We start from the raw sequence: 25,262 nt of genomic DNA on the forward strand, positions 1-25,262 counted from the left end.
CCGCGCGGTTTTGCTGCGGTTTACAAACCGCAGCATGTCAATTGTTTGGTGCAGAAACGCTGCAGTTTTACCTCATCCATTATGAGGTGCAAAACCGCAGATAAACCGCAGGACTTTTGTCCTGCGGATTTACCTGCGGTTTTCTCTACAAAATCCGCACATCCAAAAAACTACGTGTGCACATAGCATTACAGGAGGCTCCTTTCGAACCGCTGCAGGACGTACCACTAACTATTCTCTCTTGGAAGGTGGTCTTTTTAGTGGCAATTACGTCAATCAGACGAGTTTCGGAATTGGCAGCCCTGTCCTGCCGTCCTCCGTTCCTGAATTTTCATCAGGACGTCCCTGTCCTTCCTGCCCAAAGTCGTATCCTCTTTCCATCTCAATGAGGAAATTGTTTTGCCTTCCTTTTGTCCGGCATCTGTCCATCTCATTGAGAAGGCCCTCCACACCCTGGATGTGGTTAGGGCTCTGAGTCGGTACATCTCGTGGACGGCTCCCTTCCGCAAGTCAGATATCCTGTTCATACTTCCAGAGGGGCATAGGAAGGGTCTAGCCACTTCAGAAGCAACGCTAGCCAGGTGGATTCGCTTGGCTATTCAGGAATCCTACCGTGTCAGGAATGCGCCTGTCCCTGCATACCTTTACAAAACATTACCAAGTTCATTCTCGGGCCTCTGCGGATGCAGCTCTTGCATCCTGCAATCGGCAGTACCACAGTGTTGAGTCAGTGGTACATGGGGTATTAGCAGTTGTATGCTCCCCACCCAGGGACTGCTTTAGGACGTCCCACTGTCTGTGTCCCCCAATGAGGTGTAGGAGAAATAGGGATTTTTGTGTACTCACCGTAAAATCCTTTTCTCCGAGACAGTCATTAGGGGACACAACACCCACCCTGTTTAGCCTATTGGCTCACTGTAGCATTCTTAGGTTTTGACATGGATATGGTTATTGTTATTTGTTTAATGCTCCTACTGCTTTTTCACCAAACTGGAGAAATCTCAGCCAGTGAGAGGGTGTATACTGCAGGGGAGGAGTTAACTTTTTTCTGTGTTCACTTAGTGTCCTCCTAGTGGCAAGCAGCATAACACCCACTGTCTGTGTCCCCCTATGATTGGCTCGGAGAAAAGGATTTTACGGTGAGTACACACAAATCCCTATTTTTGCGGGACAAGTTGACTTTTTTTATTGGTACCATTTTCAGGCACATGACATTTTTTGATCGCTTTGTATTCCAATTTTTGTGGAGGCAGAATGAACAAAAACCAGCAATTCAGGAATTTTTTTTTTTTAGTTCTCCGTGTGGTAAAATTGATAAGGCCGTTTTATTCTTCAGGTCAGTATGATTACAGCGATGTGACGTTTATATATATTTTTTTAATGTTTTGGCGCTTTTACACTATAAAACCTTTTATAGAAAAAATTTTTTGCGTCACTTTATTTTGAGAGCTATAACTTTTTCATTTTTCCGCTGATCAAGCTGTATGGCAGCTTGTTTTTTTTTTGCGGGACAAGATGGTATTTTCAGTGATACCATTTTTATTTACATTGGTCTTTTTGATCACGTTTTATTCCACTTTTTCCAAGTGTTATGGTATATTGATAAAGCATAGTTTGCTACTTTTTTACAGCGTTCACTGAAGGGCTTAACTAACATGACACTTTTATAAATTAGATTGTTCCGGACGCGACACTGCCAAACATGTACTTGTTTTGTTTACTGTATTTTTCGGATTATAAGACGCACTTTATTTTCCCCAAATTTAGGGGGAAAATGGGGGTGCGTCTTATAATGCGGATATACCTTACTGCCTGCTGTGGAGCAGGGTCCCAGGGTCGCTGCTGGAAGAGGCAAAAGTGTCGCGTTGCTGTAGGCCGCATGCTGGGATGAGGGGGTGTTCAATGTGCGCCGCTGGATGTGAAAATGACTGCGGTGCTATGTGGTGCGGGGGGGACTTGGCCGGCATTTTGTGAAAACCCGGAGCCCCCGCATATCAATTATTGCGATGTGGTGACCTCTGGGAAAATGGCCGCCGAGGGCGGCGCATGCTCAGATTGAGATATCGGCAACATGATCTCGGGAGACGATATCTCGTTGCCGAGATCTCAATCCGAGCATGCGGTGCCCATTTTCCCGGAGGCCACCGCGTCACAGTAATGGGGGGGGGGGGGGGGATTCCGGGCTTTCACAAAATGCCGGCAGGGCCGCCATCCCTCCCCCCTTGCACCAGAGATCACCGCAGCCATTTCACTCACAGCGTAACACCCCGTCATCCCAGCCTGCAGCTACACGCCATTCTGGCCTTCTCCAGCATCTACCCTGGGACCCTGCTTCACTGCATGGACCATCACACCCCAGTAAGCAATAAGATATATGGATCATAAGACGTACCACTATAAGTGTTGTTTATTTTTTTTTCCTATTCTTCTCAAAATTTGGGGTGCGTCTTAAAATCCGGTGAGCCTTATAATCTGCAAAATACGGTATTTTATTTTTTTTACATGTGTATTAGTGTATATTTTAATTATCTTGTAATATATAATTTTTGATATTTTTTTTTTTTCCCTTTTTTACCTAGTCCCTTTATAGGACGTTCACTTTTTTTTTTTTTTTTTACTTTGAAGGTATAATGCATTGCAATGCGTTATACCTATACTGAAAGCTTCTAACACCATGCTGTGAGCATGGTGTTGGAAGCTTTTTGTAGCATGGTGAATCGGGGGTCGTCATGAAGACCCTGAGTCTCCATGGCAACCATCAGGCCCCACGATGATGTCGTGGGGATGCCGATCTGAAGGCAGAGGCAGCTCCCGTCCCTCTGCCTTCCCCCTGAATGCTGCATTCACGCTCGATTGCAGCATTTAGAGAGTTAACAGCCAGGGACGGCACGGACGCTGCTCCTGGCTGTTAGTGCAGAAGCTCAGCCACTGACAGCTGAGCTGCTGCACTGATCGGGCAGGAAGTGCACAGGCTCACCATACATATGTTGTGACTGTCACACAGCCGCGACACATGCAGCTGCGGCGGCGATCAGCGCTCCAGGTATCTGGGTTCCCAGTGCAGCTATTTGGGACGCGCTATAGCTATTCGGATAAGCACTTACCTGAAGCTATTCGATCATCCCTAATTCCAGCCCTCACACATCAGAAAAATCAGAGCGAGACAGGGCGCTAATAAGTGAATGTGGTGTCACAAAATGATATTTTTTTAATATATGTGACAGAATAACTACAAAAGGTAATGCCTCTACATACAGCAGATGACACAGGATCCACCATTCACAATAGGTAATGGCACAGCTCACCTCCTCCTCTCTTCACAGTTAACTTTAGGCTGCTTTCACTCTCCTGTGCCAATTCTTACATCCTTGATAGGCGGTCCACTTTTATGTCCTGTATCATTCATTGCCTCTGTTGCAGGTAGGCTGTCAGAACTTGTATTTATGCATTGACTTTTAGCAATGCATCAGTGAAAACCGGATGAAAGACAGATGGAAAACTGAAGTACACAGTATGTCCTCTCATGTTTCATCCGGACCTCGGATTTTAGAGGGCCGAGTCTGGTTTGCAAAACAGATAAGAGAGGACATGCTTACGGACTAGACAGGCTGCCACAAGAGGTGGTGAGTTCTCCTTCAATGGAACACTTCAAACAGAGGCTGGACAGACATCTGTCTAACATGGTTTATTGAATCCTGCAGGGAGTTGAACACAATTACCCTGGAGATCCCTAACAAATCTAACATTCTATGATTCTAGACTTTATGGATCAATTACACTATTAGGCTATGTGCACACGGTGCAGAATCACCTGCGGGTTTTTCCGCACGGAACCGCAGGTAAAACCGCAGGTAAAGTGACCTGCTGTTTGGTCTGCGGTTTTGCCCTGCGGTTTCACACCTCTACTATGTTAAAGGTGTGAAACCGCTGCGGAAACCACCCAAACAATTGACATGCTGCGGTTTGTAAACCGCAGCAAAACTGCAAGGAAAAAAATGCACCGTCAGCACAACGTTTTTGAAAACCCATAGGGTTTCATTGTACTGTACTTGGTCTGCGGAACTGTTGCGTTTCCGCAGGGCCAAAACCGCTGCGGAAATGCAGCAGAATCCGCAACGTGTGCACATAGCCTTAAAGGAGCTGTCCACTACTTAAAGACTTTAAAAAACAAAAAAAAACCCTTTTTGCTGACCCTGTTCCAGTCTACACGATAAAGCCGTCAAACTGCAGAAAATCAGCAACACTAGCCTGTTGTAACTGCTCCTGTTGTCAAACACCCTTCCAATCAGGGAAGAAAAAAACAAAAAATATATGTTTCTAATAAGTTATTTATTTTTTAACTGATACTTTCGTGCTGAAGGATCCTTGCTTCTAAGACACATTGTATCAATCTCATACACATGACAGATTTGGCCATCTTTCCTTGGTATTGTGTTTTCTGATAGATGGGTGATTCTAATATTTTGTACGATATCATGTCTGTTATGTTGTAATTTTATGACTTAATTTTCATGTGTCTTTTTTTTTTTTTTTGTATTTTTATGTAATTTCAGTGAGCTAGAAGATGATCTGCTTGAGGATGACATCTTACCTGGGAGGAAGGTAAACTATTTTTGCTTTTTTTTAATGCCTTAATACTTGCTACCTGATTTTGGTGTATGACTCACTCGATTAATTTGGTTATCAGACTTCTCTAGATCTGTCAGATGAAGAACTTAATGATGATCTTCTCCAAAGTGATGAAGAGGAGCTGGAAATCACTAATTACAGGTAGAAATTGTAAATTGAACTCACTATTTTCCCTGTTTATCTTGTTTTTATCTCTGTGTGTCTATGTAAAGGTAAACCATTTTTTTTTCTGGCAAAAATTGGGTATTTATATTCCAATGGTGCATCAATGTGTGATCATCCGAATGCCATTGCTGCCTAAAACTCAAAACAGGCCATAAACGTTAAGTTTTCTATTAGGTTCAATGATTATATATACCGTATATACTCGCGTATAAGCCGAGATTTTCAGCCCATTTTTTGGGGGCTGAAAGTCCCCCTCTCGGCTTATACGCGAGTCCTATAGCTAGGGGGTAGGTGGGGGAGGGAAAGTGGGGGTGTCAGATCATACTGACCCAACCCCCCCGGCGCGTTTCTGCAGCCCACCTGCTTGTCCCTTTCCTTCCTACAGCGGTCACATGGTACCGCTCATTAAAGTCATGAATATGTGCAAATTTATGACTTTAATGAGCGGTACCACGTGACCGCTGAAGGAAGAAAGGGAGACCGTGGAAGAACGGGGCTGCAGAGATGTGCCAGGGGGAGGTAAGTATATGCTATATTCACCTGTCCCGGTTCCAACGCTGCTCGCCGCTGTTTGCCCACCGGGTCCCTCTGTCAGTGACGTTCAGGCAGCAGAGGGCGTGATGACGTAGTCAGTGCGCGCTCTCTGCCTAAACAGTCACTGACAGAGGGACCTGGCGGGCAGACAGCGGCGAGCAGCGTTGGAACCAGGACACTTTGCTACTGCAGTTTTCCCAATTTTTCGGACTGACTGACCTTCATTTCTTAAGGTAATGATGGCCACTCGTTTTACTTTACTTAGCTGCTTTTTTTCTTGCCATAATACAAATTCTAACAGTCTATTCAGTAGGACTATCAGCTGTGTATCCACCAGACTTCTGCACAACACAACTGATGGTCCCAACTCCATTTATAAGGCAAGAAATCCCACTTATTAAACCTGACAGGGCACACCTGTGAAGTGAAAACCATTTCTGGTGACTACCTCTTGAAGCTCATCAAGAGAATGCCAAGAGTGTGCAAAGCAGTAATCAAAGCAAAAGGTGGCTACTTTGGAGAACCTAGAATATAAGACATATTTTCAGTTGTTTCACACTTTTTTGTTAATTATATAATTCCACATGTGTTAATTCATAGTTTTGATGCCTTCAGAGTGAATCTACAATTTTCATAATCATGGAAATAAAGAAAACTCTTTGAATGAGAAGGTGTGTCCAAACTTTTGGTCTGTACTGTGTGTGTGTGTGTGTATATATATATGTATGTGTGTGTGTGTATATATACACACACACACATATACACACACACACATATATACACATATATATATATATATACACATACACACTCACTGGCCACTTTATTAGGTACACCTGTCCAACTGTGTGTTAAGACTTAATTTCTAATCTGCCAATCACATGGCGGCAACTCAGTGCATTTAGGCATGTAGACATGGTCAAGACAATCTCCTGCAGTTCAAACCGAGCATCAGTATGGGGAAGAAAGGTGATTTGAGTGCCTTTGAACGTGGCATGATTGTTGGTGCCAGAAGGGCTGGTCTGAGTATTTCAGAAACTGCTGATCTACTGGGATTTTCACGCACAACCATCTCTAGGGTTTACAGAGAATGGTCCGAAAAAGAAAAAAAATCCAGTGAGCGGCAGTTCTGTGGCCGGAAATGCCTTGTTGATGCCAGAGGTCAGAGGAGAATGGGCAGACTGGTTCGAGCTGATAGAAAGGCAACAGTGACTCAAATTGCCACCCGTTACAACCAAGGTAGGCAGAAGAGCATCTCTGAACGCACAGTGCGTCGAACTTTGAGGCAGATGGGCTACAGCAGCAGAAGACCACACTGGGTACCACTCCTCTCAGCTAAGAACAGGAAACTGAGGCTACAATTTGCACAAGCTCATCGAAATTGGACAGTAGAAGATTGGAAAAACGTTGCCTGGTCTGATGAGTCTCGATTTCTGCTGCGACATTCGGATGGTAGGGTCAGAATTTGGCGTAAACAACATGAAAGCATGGATCCATCCTGCCTTGTATCAACGGTTCAGGCTGGTGGTGGTGGTGTCATGGTGTGGGGAATTTTTTCTTGGCACTCTTTGGGCCCCTTGGTACCAATTGAGCATCGTTGCAACGCCACAGCCTACCTGAGTATTGTTGCTGACCATGTCCATCCCTTTATGACCACAATGTACCCAACATCTGATGGCTACTTTCAGCAGGATAATGCGCCATGTCATAAAGCTCGAATCATCTCAGATTGGTTTCTTGAACATGACAATGAGTTCACTGTACTCAAATGGCCTCCTCAGTCACCAGATCTCAATCCAATAGAGCATCTTTGGGATGTGGTGGAACGGGAGATTCGCATCAGGGATGTGCAGCCGACAAATCTGCGCCAACTGTGTGATGCCATCATGTCAATATGGTCCAAAATCTCTGAGGAATGCTTCCAGCACCTTGTTGAATCTCTGCCACGAAGAATTGAGGCAGTTCTGAAGGCAAAAGGGGGTCCAACCCGTTACTAGCATGGTGTACCTAATAAAGTGGCCAGTGAGTGTATATATAATGTATATATATATCTCTTAGTAATACTTCCCAGTGTGGAAATAATTAGCCATGTGTGTTGCTGCCTTTACCCTGCCCAACGTGTCCTTGTATAAAAAGGATTATCTAATTGCTTTAAAAAGTCAGTGGTCCGGAACCGTCTAAGGCCGGTTTCTTTAGCATAGGGTTCGCAGATCGTGCGCTGGCCGTGCGCTAGCAGGATTTTGCCGTGCGCTGCACACTTTTGAAGGTGCGCCTGTGTGCGCCGAACGCAGCATGTTGCATTTCGGCGCGCACCTTCAAAAGTGCACAGCGCACGGCAAAATCCTGCTAGCGCACGATCTGCGCACCCTATGCTAAAGATAGGGTGCGCTGATCGCAAGCGTCCATGTGCGCTAGTAGGCGGCGATGACTGGATGGGGCGGCAGCCGTGCGCAGGCCGTCGCTGCGCTATAAAGCGCAAATGTGAAACCAGCCTAAAGCTGGCCATACACGTTAGATGGCTCTCTGCTGATAGTCTGGCCATTTGCCATCTCAGTTGACTCTCCCATACACAGTAACGCTTGCTCAGCCATGCACTCCTCTGTGAAAGCCGCTGACTGAATCGTGGCGGCTTAACACCAAGAGGATTTTATTTTTTTATTTATTTATTTTACTCATTTATATAGCGCCATTAAATCCACAGCAATTTGCATACATTATCGGCACTGTCCCCTTTGCATACATTATCGGCACTGTCCCTGATGGGGCTCACAATCTAGAATCCCTATCAGTATGTCTTTGGAATGTGGGAGGAAATCCGAGGAAACCAAACGCAAACATGGGGAGAACATACAAACTCCTTGCAGATATTGTCCATGGTGGGATTTGTGCATGCAATCAGCAGTGTGAAATTGGACATGAGCGATCTACATCTATATTGACTTTTATCTGCTGGCGCCCTTATACACTTTAGCCCGTCGGCTCAAACCGTCAATGGCCTGATGTTATTCTGTGTATGGGGGTACAGACAGACTGATGGGCAGAAGATATACTGATGACTCCAGAATTGGTGAATCTAATGGATGAGTAATTTCTTGGGCGACTGAGGGCTGGTGTTAGGCTGGGAAGGGGCCAATATCCTTTCCTAGCCTATTATTAACCCGCATCTGTCTGCTTAGCCTTTTCTGCTTTGAACATCATTATTTTTTTTGTGTCCCTCCTTTTTTAATAACCACTAAAGGCTAAGTAGACAGCTGTGAACTGATATTAATAGACTGGGAAGGTCCATGGTTATTGTCCCCTTCCCAGACTATTAAGACCAGCTCACAGCTGTTGTCTGCTTTTCCTTAGCTGGTTATTAAAAGCAATGGGGATCCCACATTTTTTTTTTCTACATGTACAGAAATCTTCACACGTACTGATTCATATATTTCACTGACATATTTCTGTCTGTTCTAACAATTCAAGGCTGTGTCTTCACTGTACTTGAAATGTCAGGTTTTCTTCGAGATGTGTTCATAAAATTTGGACTGCACACACATGATCTGTGTGCCGTGCGCTTTTTTCTTACACCCATTCACTTGGCGAGTCTCATCCGATATACGGGGCGACTCCAGTTTCAAATGAGAAAAAGAATCACAGAACAGCACAGAAATATATACCGTGTATATATATATATTATTATATAAAGCTCAATATGGATGTGTGTGTGTGTGTGGATGTCCGGTATTGGCATCCGCACCGTCGCAGCTACAGCCACAAAATTTGGCACAGTCACACGTCTGGACCCCGAGAGCGTCATAGGCTTTGTTGTGAGGTGAAATTTTAACACCGCGCGTTCCAATTCACCAAACAATTTTGCCCCTATCTACATAATGGGGAAAAAGTGTATGTATGTATTGGCATCTGCACCGTCGTAGCTACAGCCACAAAATTTTGCACAGTCACATGTTTGGACCCCGAGAGCGTCATAGGCTATGTTGTGAAGCGAAATTTTAACCCTGCGCGTTCCAATTCACCAAACAATTTTGCCCCTATCTACATAATGAGGAAAAAGTGAAAGGAAAAGTGTTGGAGGCAAATTGACAGCTGCCAGATGTGAACAAGGGGGACTTAAAGAATGAGAGTGATGGCGCCAAAGAGTATATATCGTACAGTTGCTAAGGTGGGGCCCTGACATGGGATACTCACCACACACGGGGATATGAACACACACACACACACACAAAATGCGCCACACACTACCACGTGCTTCAACACATATACCACCCTCACCACACATTTCACCACACATACACCAACCTCGCCACATAAAAGTCGAAACACAAAAGTCGTCACTCAAAACTCGCCACGCTGTCCCAGAGCTGTTTAAAAGATGAAACATGAGCTGTGATTGGTTGCTATCAGCAACAGTTTTCTTTGTAGACAGTTGTGGTAACTGAGGCCTATTATTCCTATCATTTCTATGGTGTTATCGTCCTTCTGTAAAGCTGGAAATAACACAATTTATTACCGTGCCAACAAAGACCACCCTCTGACACAGACTGCAGGGGGAGCCCAGTATCACACAGGATAGGATTAGATACACAGCTCAGCAGTCAGTATCACACAGGATAGGATTAGATACACAGCTCAGCAGGCAGTATCACACAGGATAGGATTAGATACACAGCTCACCAGTGAGTATCACACAGGATAGTATTAGATACACGGCTGAGCAGTCAGTGACACACGATAGGATTAGATACACAGCTCAGCAGAAAGTATCACACAGGAGAGGATACTTGGGTAATCGTTTAGTTAATTTGTGTTGCAAATCTGTAGTGTTGAATATATGATGTGAAATGTTTTTATGTGCAATATAATCATTATAATTTATTATAACTAACCACAGTTGGTTACTATGCCCAGGCAACGCCGGGCTCTTCAGCTAGTGTGTGTGTGTGTATATGTGTGTATATATATATATATATATATATATATATATATATATATATATATGAATGAAACAGCACAGTACTTAGCTTCGGGTGCACGGCCCCCAGGCAAATAGTCCAGTATCAGCCACAATATCCAATATTCATTCCAAGCAAAGGCAGCACTTCATAGTTAGTCTTTCAGGTGATGGTGAATTTATTAGACCCACATATCAGGGCATCGTTTTGGCTCAAATGAGCCTTCCTCAAGCGAGGAAAAGTAAATTAAAGTGCCAATCTGCAAACTAAATATTCAGTTGGTTACTTAACTCACCAGGCTCCAGCGTTGTCCTGGATCTTCACTTAGATGACACCAGAGGAGGGGTAGAGAAGACTATGTAAAGGACTATTTGGCTGCATAGCTCTCTCCATGATTCAGTAGAGTGATGAATGATGTCTTACAAGTGGAGTCTGTGTGGGAGCACATAAAGCTTCTGAGCTGAACTGAAACTTAGAGGAAACTGGGGTATTCCACCTCCATTATATCCACAGTGCATAACTTATAATCACCACAGACTTTTGACTTGTAATCCTAACTGTTTATTTTTACTTAGTCAATTTGAAAAAAAGGTTCAAACTTGTTGAAGTATTTCCATCTTGGTGAGTAATGACATATTACTAATGTGGGCCATCATTTACAGAGGGTCTGACCTCTGGGAACCCCTACCAGTCCTAAAAATGGGTCTCAGCGCTGCTTTAACACTAGATTCCTTTATCTGTTTTTCTTCCGTGACGTCGCTCCCAGCCACAAGGATGTGCAGGGAACGCTAGCTTACCCCATACACACGAGTGGAGGTAACTCCTGTCTGCATCCTTAACATTCATAGGACCTGTGATTATTAGACACCCAGCGATAATTAAAATAGTTTTGCGTATTTTTTATCAGTAACGCATTGCTCTTCCGGCTTCCTTGCTTGCGGGGGGGTGCTATGTTTATGAAGATTCACCATTTGAAACAGCGTCGTTGTGTTGCTTATACAAACTGTACGCTCTCCCATGTTTCAAGCAGAAGCAGCTTAGTTTCTGTAGAATCAGGGGAGCGCATGAGCACTGAAGATGATCGGCTTGGCCAACTACAGAACAGCACTTGCAGGCTCTACAAAAAATTACTTGCACGCATGCACAACTTGTTTTTTTTTAAATGCACTTTACAATTTTACTCATTTAACATGACACCACACCTTTAAGTGCTTGCTTGCATATGATCGCGATATGTCATAACTTCTTAATATGGAAATACTCCTAATTTTCTTAACTCTATGGCCCACCTTTTTTGAACAATTGGATATATCACTAAATTAGATCCACTTTTTTTATTCTAGTACACAAGGAGTCACCGTCAGTCTTAATGCCACCACTGGCGACATCCCGTCCTTTGACCTTTCTAAAAGCATAAATGAGGAGTGTGCAGCAGAATACGAGGAAGAAGCGACTGAAGAAGTGTATGAGGAAACGCAGGAGCTGGAAGTGGGTCCTGAGGATCTGGGGGAGACAGATGAAGAGAACTACACTGAGCTAGCTGATGAACAGGTGGAATACGAGGAAGAAGAAGCCACAGATGAGGTGCTAGACCTTGAGATCAATGAACCTCTGGATGAATTTCAAGTAAGTCGTCTTGTATCTTGGTTCATCAAGGGTTTTCATGCGACTTGGGCTCGGGGACAATTTGAAATCTATTCTCTTCCAGTGGAAGAGATGAAAATTAGACCTATTATCAGCAGCTGCCAGTTTCTTTATCTAGATGGTGACAAACTTTCCGTTGACAGCTTGTTTGTCGTCAGGTAGCGATCCTTTGTTATTCCGGATGGCAGGAGAGAATCATGACCTTGAGGATCGTATCCTCATGGATGAAAACGGCTTTGTGTTCTGGGGTCCACTCGCGATTGTTCGGACTGTTTAATGCAAAAGCTATTATCCAAGCTTTTGAGCAAGATCTGATAAAGTCATCTAAAGCTAAAAGATTATTGACTTCCTAAAGACATCTTTAAGGTGCTTACTCTGAGGGGATGATTGATTGCTTTCGCCGGTCATTTTTGTAACTAATAGCTGTCCAAGGCTGAATGAAGAGATTGGAGATCCATGTTTACCCGCAGAGATAATAGATTTATAAGAAGATGCTTTCTTTGTGCTTTGGCCGCTCACAATAAGAGTTAATCTTCAGTGATGTATGGATGACTCTTTTCAGGCAGTGGCTTTTTTTTTAAAGTTATGCCTGTTAATCATAAAACTACAGATCACGACACAAAATCCTCATTTCCATATATATAGGGAAACTAGGAAAACTGTACATATGTATATGCGAATCATACAAGCAAGCAGTAATAAGTTTGTCCGTTTCTATAGTTATCGGGCTTTCAGTGTTCGCTGTGGTGGACAGAAAAGTAAAATTCTTGTGATGTAGAATAACACCGGATAGGCGTTGGGTTATATAATGTTCTGAAGATGACGGGAAAGTATGGAGCTCATACAAGGATAGAGGACCTTCATCCAAAATAACATCTCCTCATAGGATTTTAAGCCAAACCAGAGAGTCGGTCTAAAAGAAAATGAACATTTTTAACCCCATTTTCCCCCAAGGGTGGTTTGCACATTAATGACCGGGCCAATTTTACAATTCTGACCACTGTCCCTCTATGAGGTAATAACTCTGGAACGCTTCTATGGATCCCTGTGATTCTGAGACTGTTTGTTTTTTCAAGACATATACTTCATGATAGAGGTAGAATTTCTTTGATATGACTTGCATTTATTTGTGAAAAAAATAACCAAAATGGAACCAAAATTTTTTGGTTTGTTAGGAAGTTATAAGGGGTAAAAGTTAAACAGCGATTTCTCATTTTTACAACACCATTTTTTTTTTTTTGGGACCACATCTTATTTGAAGTCACTTTAAGGGGTCTATATGCTAGAAAATACCCAAAAGTAACACCATTCTAAAAACTGCACCCCTCAAGGTGCTCAAAGCCACATTCAAGAAGTTTATTAACCTTTCAGGTGCTTCACAGGAATTTTTGGAATGTTTAAAAAAAAAAAAAAAAATGAACATTCGACTTTTTTTCACAAAAAAATTTACTTCAAGTCCATTTTTTTTGTTATTTCTCCGCGGGTAACAGGAGAAATTGGACCCCAAAAGTTGTACAATTTCTGTGGAGTACGCCGGTACGCCATATGTAAGGGAATACTATTTTTGAGGCACAGTGCAAATCTCAGAAAGGAAGGGAAGAGGCGCCATGTTGGAGTTCAGATTTTGCTGGAATGATTTGAGGGTGCCATGTCACATTGGCAGAGCTCCTGAGGCACCAGAACAACAGAAACCTCCTATATGTGAACTGCACTCCCCAATGAATTCATCTAGGTGTGCTGGGATCATATTAACACCACATGTGCCTCACAGACTTTTATACCTCTGAGCGGTGAAGAAAGAATAAATTGCATTTTTACCACTAAAATGTTGTTTTAGCCCCAAGTTTTTCATTTTTCTAAGGGCTAATAGGAAATTTTTTGACAACAAACTGAGGTCAATTTTTTCCTGAGTGCGCCAATACCCTACATGTAATCGGGAAATATTTTTCAGGCAAAGTGCAAAGTTCAGAAGGCAAGGAGCTCCAGATTTCACTATTGTGGTTTGAGGTGCCATGACCCACTGGGAGAGGCTATGAGGTGCCAGAACAGCAGAACCCCCCATAAGTGACCACATTTTACGAACTGTACCTCTCAACGAATTCATCTACGGGTGCAGTGATCATATTGACACCATGGGTGTGTCACAGAATTGTATACCATTGGGCAGTGAAGACAAAATAACTACATTTTTACCACCAAAATTTTGTTTTAGCCAAAGATTTTAGATTTTCACACAAAGTGGGTAAAAAATGGCGCCAAAATTTGTCCCACAACTTCTACTGAACTTGGCAATACCCCATATGTGGCTGCACAGTATTACTTAGCCATATGGAGAGACTCGTGAGGAATGGAGGTCTATTTGCCTATTCAAGTGAATGGTCCTGTGCACATGTCAGTGTGGTTCTATGGACCGTGTGTCCGTGGGCAAAACACGCTGAAATGTCTGTTTTTTAACATCCCGGTGAGATCCCCGCTAGCACCGTGAGCACTTATGGCTCACGGTGCTAGCTCGGAGCTCATCGAAGTCACTGCAGTTCAGCCCACCTGGGAACGGAGGTTCAATGACCGGAGATAACGTCACTGACGCTGCATTCCCAACAGCTCATTCACCAGTGTTTTTTTTATTTTAGTTTTATTACAGGAGAACGAGGGCTTCGGTGGAATAGGCATTTGTTGAGTATAACTGTGTTAGTATTTTAAATAAAAAAGTAAAACTGTGTTTTGTTTTATTTCTAATAAGAAACTTTATTCTGTCTGTGTCTTTATTTACCATGTAACTATAGGATTAGTAAGGCCTGTTTCACACTTCAGTTTTTTGTGTCAGTTAAAATCTGCCAAAAAGGCGGAAAGCGGATCCGTTCCTAACTGATGTGAATGGATGCCACCGGATCCGTTTTTTTTTTTTTTTTTTTTTTTTTGACAGATCCATCGAATGAAGAATTTTAAAGGAACCGCTGCCCGAGAGAGAGAATATTTTTTCTGTCCGCCAGAAATGATTTCATGGTTAAATTTCCGCCTGACATCATTCCTCCGGGCATGCGCACTATAAAAATGCGGATCCTTCAGCACAAAAAATGTTACATGGTCTGTTCAGACATCTCGGCGGATGCAAAAAATATTGACGGATACGCAAAAAACGGATCCAACGGATGGCCATCCGTCGAGATCCGCCGGTAATGCAAATCAATGGGGAAAAAAACGGATCTGTCAAAAAAAATGGCGGATCCGTTTTTTTTGCAAAAACGGCCGATTTTGACTGATGGTCAAAAACGGAAGTGTGAAACAGGCCTAATGGATAGGTATCTTGTAGACGCTTCTCCATTACTAAGCCGTGGGCTTGAGGTCACCTGACCATACAAAGGTGACATCAACCCAACAAATATGAACCCAACTTTCCACTGCTACAGGGCAGTTGGGATGAGCTGGGCAAAGTGCCAGAATAGGTGCCTCTAATAGATGTGCCTTACCTGGGCAGCTGCGGGCTGCTAATTTTAGGCTAAGGCGGGTCAATATCCATGGCCCCTTACCAGCATGAGAGTATCAGCCCCCAGCTGTGAGCTTTAGCAAGGCTGGTTGTCAAAAATTGAGGGGACCCCATGCCGTTTTTTAAAATTATTTAAATTTTAAAAGAACAGCGTGGGGACCCTCTATTCTTGATAGCCAACCTTGCTGAAGATGACAGCTGAGGAATGCAGCCCCTGGCTGTGAGTTTTGCCTGGCAGGTTATAGAAAATACAGGGGGACCCACGCTTTGTTTTTTCATTTATTTATTGATAAAGCAGGCGGCGGCTGATGAATACCCCCATCAGCCTCTTGCTGTCACTGTTGTTAGCAGCAGGGGTAGGCTGATGAGAGTAATAGCCTCATCAGCCGCCGCCTGCTGTCTCTTTCATCACTTAAATATAACTCTCATCATTCTCCCCTGCTCGCACCGATCGCCGGCAGAGCAGGGGAAAATGATGAGAGCCGTGTTCAGCACCCGGCGTCGGGGAACAGCGCTTACTGTAACACTTCTTACTTGGCGCCAATCCATGTGGTACTGATGCAGCACACGGTTGCCACACTTGTTCCACTGACCTCTCCAGTACCGGAAATATCAGGACGTGTGAAAGAGGCATTATAGATGTTTTTATGTTTGGCAGCTGTCGCACACTAAAAGACTCTTTATTGATAAAAGTTTTTGCATCACCAAATTTTGAGAGCTATAATTTTTTCATATTTTGGCCCACAGAGTCTTGGGAGGTCTGTTTTTTGCGGGACAAGATGACGTTTTCAGCGGTACCATTTTTATTTACATCCGTCTTTTTGATCATGTATTATTGCACTTTTTGTTCGGCGGTATGATGAAGCATTGTTTTTTGCCTCGTTTTTTTCTTTCTTTTTTTTTTTTTACGGTGTTCACTGAAGGGGTTAATTAGTGCGACAGTTTTACAGAGCGAGGTCATTACAGATGCGGCGATACCAAATATGTGTACTTCTATTTGTTTTTTTTATTTACATAATTTCATTTATTGGACAAATAATTTTTTTTCTATTTAGAGATTTTCAAAAAAATATCTTTACACTTTGTAATTTTTTTTAAAATTTTTTTTAACCCCTTCACGACCAATGACGCCACATAGGCGTCATGAAAACCTGTGCCAATCTGACCAGTGACGCCTATGTGGCATCGTGACTTTAAAGCCCCCCTGCGGGTCGGGTGACCGGGGTCACTAAAAGGTCACCCGACCTGCAGATACAGGGGGCTTTGTTCTTCACCACAGGGGGCGTGGCTTCGCCCCCATGTGGCTACGATCACTCTGATTGGCTGTTTCACTTTTAAAAGCCAATCAGAGCGATAGTAATAGTTCATCAATGAAAATTGATGAAATATTACAATCCAGCCATGGCCGGTGCTGCAGTAGCATGGGACATGGCTAGAGACAGTAATGTGACCACACACACACACACACACACACACACACACACACACACATCGGCTGGCCGGGGTGATCGGCCCCCGCCACTGAATAACAGCGGCGATGTGCCGCCGCTGTCATCAGCTCCCCCCCGCCTCCCTCCGCTCCCCCGCAGTCCAATCACCCCCCCTCCCACCCCCTGGTGCCTACCGAGTGCCGCTGTCGCTTCCGGTGTCCCGCGGTTCCGGATCATTGGCGCCGCCATCTTGGAAAATGGCGGGCGCATGCGCAGTGCACCCGCCCGAATCTGCCGGCCACAGATTCGATTAATTCATTTTGATCACTCTCACAGTGATCAAAATGAAATGAAAAGTAAATAAAACCCCCCTCTATCACCCCCATAGGTAGGCACATATAATAAAATAAAGAAAATATTTTTATTTTTCCATTATGGCTAGGGTTGGAATTAGGGTTAGGGTTGGAATAAGGGTTAGGGTGGAATTAGGGTTAGCGTTGGAGTTAGGGTTAGGGTGGAATTAGGGTTACAATTAGGATTAGGGTTGGAATTAGGGTTAAGATTAGGGTTAGGCTTGTGGTTAGGGTTATAGTTAGGGTTGGGTTTAGGGTTAGGGGTGTGTTGGAGTTGGGGTTGTGGTTAGGGGTGTGTTGGGGTTAGAATTGAGGGGTTTCCACTGTTTAGGCACATCAGGGGGTCTCCAAACACGACATGGTGCCACCATTGATTCCAGCCAATTTTACGTTCAAAAAGTCAAACAGTGCTCCCTCCCTTCCAAGCCCCGATGTGTGCCCAAACAGTGGTTTACCCCAACATATGGGGTATCAGCGTACTCCGGACAAATTGGACAACAACTTTTGGGGTCCAATTTCTCCTCTTACCTTTGTGAAAATAAAAAATTGCGAGCTAAAAAAAATCATTTTTTGAAGAAAAAAATGATTTTTATTTTAACAGCTTTGCGTATTAAACTTCTGTGAAGCACTTAGGGGTTCAAAGTGCTCACCATACATCTAGATAAGTTCCTTGGAGGGTTTCCACAGTTGAGTCACATCAGGGGCTCTACAAAAGCAACATGACTCTTACAGACCTTTCCATCAAAGTCAGCATTTCAAAATGTCACTACTTCCCTTCCGAGCCCCGACGTGTGCCCAAACAGTGGTCCTCCCCCACATATGAGGTACCAGCGTACTCAGGACAAACTGGACAACAACTTTAGGGGTCCAATTTAGGCCGGTTTCACATTAGCGCATTTTCAGCGCGCGCACGGCCGGGGGTAGCTCCGCCCCCGATCCGGCTCTCTGCCCGGCGTGCCCGCCCCTTCCTTGTAGCGCCGCCTCCTAGCGGACAGCGGCGCCTGCGATCGGCGCACCCTATCTTTAGCATAGGGTGCGCCGATCGTACGCAGGCCGTGCGCTAGTTGCGCTTTGACCTGCGCTGCGCACTTTTGACGGTGCGCCGTGCGCGCCAAAATCCGAAAAGTTTGATTTTGGCGCACACGGCGCACCGTCAAAAGTGCGCAGCGCAGGTCAAAGCGCAACTAGCGCACGGCCTGCGCACGATCGGCGCACCCTATGCTAAAGATAGGGTGCGCCGATCGCAGGCGCCGCTGTCCGCTAGGAGGCGGCGCTACAAGGAAGGGGCGGGCACGCCGGGCAGAGAGCCGGATCGGGGGCGGAGCTACCCCCGGCCGTGCGCGCGCTGAAAATGCGCTAATGTGAAACCGGCCTTATCCTGTTACCCTTGTGGAAATAATAAATTGCGGACTAAAAAATAATTTTTTGAGGGAAAAAAAAAATCTTTTATTTTCACGGCTCTGCTTTATAAACTTCTGTGAAGCACCTGGGGGTTTAAAGTGCTCACTATTCATCTAGATAAGTTTCTTAGGGGGTCTAGTTTCCCAAATGGGGTCATTTGTGGGGGAGCTCCAATGTTTAGGCACACAGGGGCTCTCCAAACAAGACATGGTGTCCGCTTACGATTGGAGCTAATTTTCCTTTCAAAAAGTCAAATGGCACTCCTTCCCTTCTGAGCCCTGCCATGCGCCCAAACAGTGGTTCCCCCCCACATATGGGGTACCAGCGTACTCAGGACAATCTGGACAACAACTTTTGTGGTCCAATTTCTCATGTTAGCCATGTGATAATAAAAAATAGCATGCTAAAAAATCATTTTTGAGGGAAAAAAAATGATTTTTTTTTATTTTCACTGCTCTGCGTTATAAACTTTTGTGAAGCACTTGGAGGTTCAAAGTTCTCACTACACATCTAGATAAGTTCCTTAAAGGGTCTAGTTTCCAAAATGGTGTCACTTGTGGGGAGTTTTCACTGTTCAGGCACACAGGGGCTCTCCAAATGCGACATGGTGTCCGATAACGATTGGAGCTAATTTTCCATTCAAAAAGTCAAACGGCGCTCCTTCCCTTCCGGACCCTGCCTTGCGCCCAAACAGTGGTTTATGACGACATACGAGGTATCGGTGTACTCAGGAGAAATTGCCCCACAAATTTTAGGATCCATTTTATCCTGTTGCCCATGTGAAAATGAAAAAACTGAGGCTAAAAGAAAATTTTTGTGGAAAAAAAGTACTTTTTTTTTTTTTTTTTTAACGGATCAATTTGTGAAGCACCTGGGGGTTCAAAGTGATCACTATGTATCTATATAAGTTCCTTGGGGGGTCTAGTTTCCAAAATGGGGTCACTTGTGGGGAAGCTCCAGTGTTTAGGCACACAGGGACTCTCCAAACGCGACATGGCAACAGCTAAATATTACAGCATATTTTCCATTCAAAAAGTCAAATGGTGCTCCTTCCCTTCCATGCGCCAAAACAGTGGTTTATGACCACATATGAGGTATCGGTGTACTCAGGAGAAATTGCCCAACAAAATTCAAGATCCATTTTATCCTGTTGCCCATGTGAAAATGAAAAAAATTCATGATAAAAGAAAATTTTTGTTGGAAAAATTAGAATGTCCATTTTTTTCCTTCCACGTTGCTTTAGTCCCTGTGAAGCACCTGAAGGGTTAATAATCTTCTTGAATGTAGTTTTGAGCACCTTGAGGGATTCATTTTTTAGAATGGTGTCAATTTTGAGTATTTTCTGCCATATAGACCCATCAAAGTGACTTCAAATGTGAGGTGGTCCCTGAAAGAAAATGGTTTTGTAAATTTTATTGTAAAAATGAGAAATCACTGGTCAACTTTTAACCCTTATAACTTCCTAACAAAAATAAAATTGTGTTTCCAAAATTGTGCTGATGTAGACATGTGGGAAAACAGGATTTTTTGGGTTGCTTACCGTAAAATCTGTTTCTCGGAGCCTTCATTGGGGGACACAGAGACCATGGGTGTATGCTGCTGCCACTAGGAGGCTGACACTATGCACAAAAAAGGTTAGCTCCTCCTCCGCCGTATACACCCCACCGACCGGCAGGAAATTCCTCAGTTAGTGAGAAAGCAGTAGGAGAAGTAACGGAATAGATTGAAAACAGAACGAACAACTCAACTGTAACCAATCGACAAACATAAGAACAGGAGTTGTAGAACATGGGAGGGTGCTGTGTCCCCCAATGAAGGCTCCGAGAAACAGATTTTACGGTAAGCAACCCAAAAAATCCTGTTTTCTCGTTCGCCTTATTGGGGGACACAGAGACCATGGGATGTCCCAAAGCAGTCCCTGGGGTGGGAAACAAACTTCCATCAGGCCAGTGGACTCACCACCGCGGCCTGCAGAATCCTTCTACCTAGGCTGGCGTCCGCCGAAGCGTAGGTGTGGACCCTGTAGAATTTCACAAAAGTGTGAACCGAAGACCACGTTGCAGCTTTGCAAAGCTGCAGCGCGGAAGCTCTGTGGCGCACCGCCCAGGAGGCACCCACCGCCCGGGTAGACTGCGCTCTGATCCCTGAAGGAGCTGCACGATGCTTGACCCGGTATGCCTCCAAAATTGCCGATCTGATCCAGCGAGCAATAGTGGCCTTTGAGGCTGGGTGACCTTTCCTTGCACCGTCTGGAATGATAAACAGAGAGTCTGACTTCCGCAAGGAAGATGTCCTGGCTAGATAGACTCTCAATGCCCTGACCAGGTCCAGCTTGTTCAAGGATCGCTCCCGAGGATGAGCTGGGCTCGGGCAGAAGGATGGCAGAACAATGTCCTCATTGAGGTGAAACGAAGATACCACCTTCGGAAGTAAAGAGGGCGGAGGCCGCAGAACTACCTTGTCCTGATGAAGTACCAAAAAGGGAGAGCGGCAAGAAAGGGCCGCTAATTCTGACACACGTCGGATGGAAGTAATGGCCACCAGAAAGGCCACCTTCCAAGAAAGGAGGGCAAGGGAAACATCCCTGAGAGGTTCAAAAGGAGGACCTTGCAGAACCCCAAGAACAAAATTAAGATCCCAAGGATCCACGGGCGCTCGGTACGGAGGAACCGTGTGAGCCACACCCTGAAGAAAGGTTTTGACCTGGGGCCGGGAGGCCAGCGTCTTCTGAAATAAAATGGACAGTGCCGAAACTTGACCCTTCAAGGAACTGAGAGCAAGCCCCGCATCCAGCCCTGTCTGAAGAAACGCCAGAACAGAAGGAAGCGAAAAAACCATGGCCGCGATGTCATTGGCCTCACACCAGGAGAAATAGGCTTTCCAAGTACGGTAATAGATCTTGGAAGAGGATGGCTTTCTGGCGCGGATCATGGTATGAATCACTCGGTCAGCGAATCCTGCCCGTTTCAAAACCTCGGTCTCAACAGCCACGCCGTTAAATTGAGCGACCGAGAATTGGGGTGGCAAATCGGACCTTGCGACAGCAGATCTGCCCTGTCGGGAAGCTTCCAGGGGGCGTCCGCGAGAAGGTTGACAATGTCCGCGAACCAAGACCTTCTGGGCCAATTCGGGGCGATGAGGACGACTGGAATCCCTTCTGCCTTGATTTTCTTCAACAGCTTGGGAAGAAGAGGCAGGGGAGGGAACAGGTAGGGGAGCTCGAACTGTGACCAAGGAACGGCCAGAGCGTCGGCGCCCACTGCCAGGGGTCCCGAGACCTGGACACGAATTGTGGTACCTTCCTTTTGAGGTGAGACGCCATGAGGTCTACGTCCGGTGTTCCCCACCGACGGCAGAGCAGATGAAACACCTCCGGATGTAGGGACCATTCCCCTGCCGCGAGACCCTCGCGGCTTAGAAAATCGGCGGCCCAGTTGTCCACGCCGGGAATGTGAACCGCGGAAATTGTTGGAACAAAGGTCTCTGCCCATTGAAGAATTCTGGACACTTCCGCCAGGGCTGAGACACTCCGTGTCCCCCCTTGTTGGTTGATATACGCCACCGCTGTGGCATTGTCTGTTTGAATCCTGACAGGCAGGCCCTTGAGGCGCCGTTCCCAGTGGACGAGAGCCAGAAGGATCGTTCGTATCTCTAGGACATTGATCTGCAGAGCTGATTCCTGAGTCGACCATCGACCCTGAACAGTGTGATTGCGGAACACTGCACCCCAGCCGATGAGGCTGGCGTCCTTTGTGCCAATCTGGGAAGAAAGGACCGCCCCGAGAGAATGAGGGGAGACGTCAACCACCAGTTGAGAGACCGCTTGATCCGGCATGAAAGACGAACCGGACGATCCAGAGACAGAGCCGACCTGTTCCACCTGGACAAAATGGCCTGCTGGAGGGGCCTGGCGTGAAACTGGGCAAAGGGAACTGCCTCTATTGCTGCCACCATCTTCCCCAGAATCCTCATGGCTGTCCTGAGAGATGAAAACCGTGCGATCTGTAGTGATCGGACGCCCTGCTGCAGGGAAAGAATCTTGTCTTGTGGGAGAAATACCCTTGACCGACGAGTGTCGAAAAGAAGGCCCAGAAACACAAGGCGTTGAGTAGGGATCAGACAGGACTTTTTCCGGTTGACGATCCACCCAAAACTGGACAGGGTGTCTAGAACGATCGCCACACTTAGGCGGGCCTGATGAAAGGAGGGAGCCTTGATCAGAATATCGTCGAGATACGGAAAAAGAACAAGACCTCTGATCCTCAACAAGGCCATCAACGCCGCCATAATCTTCGTGAAGACCCTGGGAGCGGTGGCGAGCCCAAAAGGGAGCGCGACGAACTGATAATGTTCGTGGTGAATCGCAAACCACAGGAACTTCGGATGTCCGGGAAATATGGGCACGTGTAGATAGGCATCTTGGATGTCTATGGAACACATGAATTCCTGCTCCTTCATGGAGGCAATCACCGAGCGAACCGACTCCATCCGGAAGTGGCGGAGGCGAACTCTCTTGTTGAGTAACTTGAGATCCAAGATGGGTCGAACCGCCCCGTCCTTTTTCGGCACCACAAACAGGTTTGAATAAAACCCTGTGAATCGTTCCGATTCGGGAACGAGCACAATCACCCCGGAGCTGAGGAGAGAGGCGATGGCCGAACCGAACCCCGGGATCAAGGCAGGATCCCGTGGCGGACGGGATGGAAGAAGCGATCCCGTGGAAGAGAAACGAACTCTATTTTGTATCCTGTCGATACAACCTCTCTGACCCAAGCGTCCTCTACTGAGGCGAACCAGACGTCGCTGAAGAAAAGAAGTCGACCTCCCAATTGGAAGGGACCCACGGAAGACCGATGATAGTCATGCGGACGTAGACCGTCCAGATCTAGATCTGGGTGGTCTTCCCTGGGAAGAGTGGGACCGCCAGGACGGAGTGGGCCTGAAGGAGACCTTCTTTCTTTCCTGACGTGCTTGTGGCCTTTGCTGGTTGGAATGGTTTTCCGCCGCATTGAAACGGCGGAAAGACCGAAAGGGACGGAACTGACGCCTTGGAGGAGGTCTGCGAGGCTTGGATTGGGGGAGAAGAGAACTCGTACCTCCGGTAGCGTCCTTAATAATCTGGTCCAATTGGGACCCAAAGAGACGCACTCCTTGAAAAGGCAGATTAGTCAGACTTTTTAGAGGACAAGTCCGCCTGCCAGGCCTTGAGCCAAATTGTACGTCGGATTGCCACGATGTTGCTTGACGCCTGAACCGCGCAAGATGCGGCATCCAAGGAAGCAGAAAGCAGATAATCCCCCGCATGGGAAATCTGATTGGCGAGATCGGCCAAATGCTCCGGTTGTGCCTTATCCAGAATGCCCTGCCGAAGGTCCTCTGCCCAAGCGGATATAGCCTTTGCTGCCCAAGATGAAGCAAAGACTGGACATACCGCCGCAGATGGCGCCTCGAAGGCAGACTTTGCTAGGGATTCTATGATTCTGTCATTAGAATCTTTTAGAGACGCTAACATCTTGCGCGGTTCAGGCGTCGAGCAACATCGTGGCAATCCGACGTACAATTTGGCTCAAGGCCTGGCAGGCGGACTTGTCCTCTAAAAAGTCTGACTAATCTGCCTTTTCAAGGAGTGCGTCTCTTTGGGTCCCAATTGGACCAGATTATTAAGGACGCTACCGGAGGTACGAGTTCTCTTCTCCCCCAATCCAAGCCTCGCAGACCTCCTCCAAGGCGTCAGTTCCGTCCCTTTCGGTCTTTCTGCCGTTTCAATGCGGCGGAAAACCCTTCCAACCAGCAAAGGCCACAAGCACGTCAGGAAAGAAAGAAGGTCTCCTTCAGGCCCACTCCGTCCTGGCGGTCCCACTCTTCCCAGGGAAGACCACCCAGATCTAGATCTGGACGGTCTACGTCCACATTACTATCATCGGTCTTCCGTGGGTCCCTTCCAATTGGGAGGTCGACTTCTTTTCTTCAGCGACGTCTGGTTCGCCTCAGTAGAGGACGCTTGGGTCAGAGAGGTTGTATCGACAGGATACAAAATAGAGTTCGTTTCTCTTCCACGGGATCGCTTCTTCCATCCCGTCCGCCACGGGATCCTGCCTTGATCCCGGGGTTCGGTTCGGCCATCGCCTCTCTCCTCAGCTCCGGGGTGATTGTGCTCGTTCCCGAATCGGAACGATTCACAGGGTTTTATTCAAACCTGTTTGTGGTGCCGAAAAAGGACGGGGCGGTTCGACCCATCTTGGATCTCAAGTTACTCAACAAGAGAGTTCGCCTCCGCCACTTCCGGATGGAGTCGGTTCGCTCGGTGATTGCCTCCATGAAGGAGCAGGAATTCATGTGTTCCATAGACATCCAAGATGCCTATCTACAAGTGCCCATATTTCCCGGACATCCGAAGTTCCAGTGGTTTGCGATTCACCACGAACATTAGTTCGTCGTGCTCCCTTTTGGGCTCGCCACCGCTCCCAGGGTCTTCACGAAGATTATGGCGGCGTTGATGGCCTTGTTGAGGATCAGAGGTCTTGTTCTTTTTCCGTATCTCGACGATATTCTGATCAAGGCTCCCTCCTTTCATCAGGCCCGCCTTAGTGTGGTGATCGTTCTAGACACCCTGTCCAGTTTTGGGTGGATCGTCAACCGGAAAAAGTCCTGTCTGATCCCTACTCAACTC

General features: G+C 46.0%; 1 protein-coding gene across 7 annotated transcripts in view; it reads left to right on the forward strand.

Annotated features, from left to right (window-relative positions):
* The window catches only part of RBM33 (RNA binding motif protein 33), a 193,186-nt gene that overhangs the window by 27,424 nt on the left and 140,500 nt on the right, over positions 1-25,262 (forward strand). For all 7 annotated transcript variants that reach the window (XR_012233418.1, XM_073581583.1, XM_073581585.1 and 4 more), the window contains exons 3-5: positions 4,554-4,602; positions 4,688-4,770; positions 11,624-11,906. Coding sequence is in view for 6 of the 7 variants with exons in the window: in XM_073581583.1 (XP_073437684.1) it covers positions 4,554-4,602; positions 4,688-4,770; positions 11,624-11,906 (415 nt within the window). In the remaining variant the exon portion in view is untranslated. The remainder of the gene's footprint in view (positions 1-4,553; positions 4,603-4,687; positions 4,771-11,623; positions 11,907-25,262) is intronic.

The sequence above is a fragment of the Dendrobates tinctorius genome, unplaced genomic scaffold (assembly GCF_039654945.1).
Source record: "Dendrobates tinctorius isolate UK_male_01 unplaced genomic scaffold, ASM3965494v1 ptg000070l, whole genome shotgun sequence".
NCBI classification, from domain to species: domain Eukaryota; kingdom Metazoa; phylum Chordata; class Amphibia; order Anura; family Dendrobatidae; genus Dendrobates; species Dendrobates tinctorius.